This window comes from Leiobunum rupestre, chromosome 5, assembly GCF_980474605.1.
Source record: "Leiobunum rupestre chromosome 5, qqLeiRupe1.1.hap1, whole genome shotgun sequence".
NCBI lineage: Eukaryota > Metazoa > Arthropoda > Arachnida > Opiliones > Sclerosomatidae > Leiobunum > Leiobunum rupestre.
In genome coordinates, this window is record NC_143388.1 from 31,675,776 (window position 1) to 31,677,212 (window position 1,437).

The 1,437-nt window shown below is 37.7% G+C and overlaps 1 protein-coding gene across 3 annotated transcripts; it reads left to right on the top strand.

Annotated features, from left to right (window-relative positions):
* LOC149944157 (uncharacterized) lies at positions 1–1,437 on the top strand. 3 transcript variants are annotated; one of them, XM_090175797.1, is made up of 5 exons: positions 1–111; positions 696–760; positions 827–941; positions 1,014–1,223; positions 1,292–1,437. In XM_090175797.1, the coding sequence occupies exons 1-4, from the start codon at positions 59–61 to the stop codon at positions 1,216–1,218; spliced, it is 438 nt and encodes a 145-aa protein (XP_090031923.1). In that variant the 5' UTR covers positions 1–58; the 3' UTR covers positions 1,219–1,223; positions 1,292–1,437. The 3 variants fall into 3 exon arrangements, with proteins under 3 accessions (XP_090031923.1, XP_090031922.1, XP_090031924.1); XM_090175796.1 differs by having other exon boundaries at positions 696–941; XM_090175798.1 differs by lacking the exon at positions 1–111 and having other exon boundaries at positions 808–941.

Consider the following 1,437-nt stretch of genomic DNA (forward strand, 5'->3'; position numbering starts at 1 on the left):
TTTATTTCCTGACTATTTTCATTCTACTTGGACCACACTATAGCGATTAATTACGAAAATGAACACCAACTGGACAGTGTCGGATAAAGAGTCGTCACCTTTAGTAAACACGTAAGTTATACAAACTTTTCTTAGAATTGTAACTCCCTCCTACTAGGCCTACCATAGAACGGACTTCGGTAAAACTTATTAATCTAAGCTACTATGTTTTCTTCGTGGTGGAAGTTTGAATTAATAATAATTTGGCTATAGCCAATCCAAAGTAGATGTATTCGAACCTTTCCATTTCGGAGTGCTGGCTTTATATTTGACTTACAAACACGCGTTTGGTTAATTTTACTAACTAACGTTAATATTGGGCCACTAATTTAATTTAGAATTTCTTAAATTAACACAATGCTGGCAGCGGGAATTAGGTCTTTGCCCAAAAGCGAAAGAATGGGCTCTAAGTAACTAAAAATTAACTTTTCCGCAACTCTATAAATGAGAAATCAGTTTGGGGCTTCTACAAGACAGGCCAAAATCCTCTGGGGAAACTTGCAGGCTTTGGTGTAGTCTGTACACAATATAGCTAAGTTTAGAGTAAAACTAGTTTTCGCTGCACGTTATGTAGTTGGAACAACCGCTATAAACTTAAACTCCACCAAAACTATAATTAATGATGAAAAGTTCAATGAGTTTCTTTTATTATACAGGACACCAAAACACCAATTGAAATATGAAGACCCTCAAGATGGAAACCAAAGGAAATCCAGAAAAGGTAAGTCTAAATTAATTAGTTTAACCAGACTCACAAGATTGATTCAGAAAGAAGACAAAAGTGTAGAGAAAAGCGAAATTAACCAGCGCAGCAACATTCCGTTGATCCTGGCCACATGGGCGAGAAGGGACTTTGGAACCGTCTCGTCGCGTACACCCGTGGACGATCAGCCCCAACGAACGTAATAAGACACTATCTCAAATGCCACGCGAGATCTTGATCAATAGTTTTGACCTTTTCATTTATTATATAGGACACAAAAACACCAGGCAAAGGATGAGGACACTCAACATGAAAAACCAAGGAAATCAAGAAAAGGTAAGTGTAAATCTATATTAACCAGCTTCACAAGAATTTTTCAGATGGGAGACCAAAGTCACGAGGAAAGCGATATGATCAAATTATTGGACTCGGAAGAATCAATCTCTTTGGACAGGCCTGAGGACGACCAACCCTAGAGGACGTAATAACCACCTCTTCAGTTTTAAAGGCCTCGAAACATTAATTAAACTAGATTTATTTTTCGTTAAGGACATTAAAGGACTTTCCTAAAGATCAGCAAAAGTGGTTCACGCCGCTCACGCGAAGTAGTAAAGCCAACAGATGCCAAATGAAGGTGGCTGAGCAAATTTAAAAACAAATCAGACTTCGAAATGGAAAGTTAGAAAAATTGTAGA

Coding starts and splice junctions, on each gene's coding strand:
- LOC149944157 (XM_090175796.1), top strand. CDS start 59: ATGAACACCAACTGGACAGTGTCGGATAAAGAGTCGTCACCTTTAGTA. Junction 112..695: donor TCGTCACCTTTAGTAAACAC/GTAAGTTATACA, acceptor TTTATTATACAG/GACACCAAAACACCAATTGA. Junction 942..1,013: donor GACGATCAGCCCCAACGAAC/GTAATAAGACAC, acceptor TTTATTATATAG/GACACAAAAACACCAGGCAA.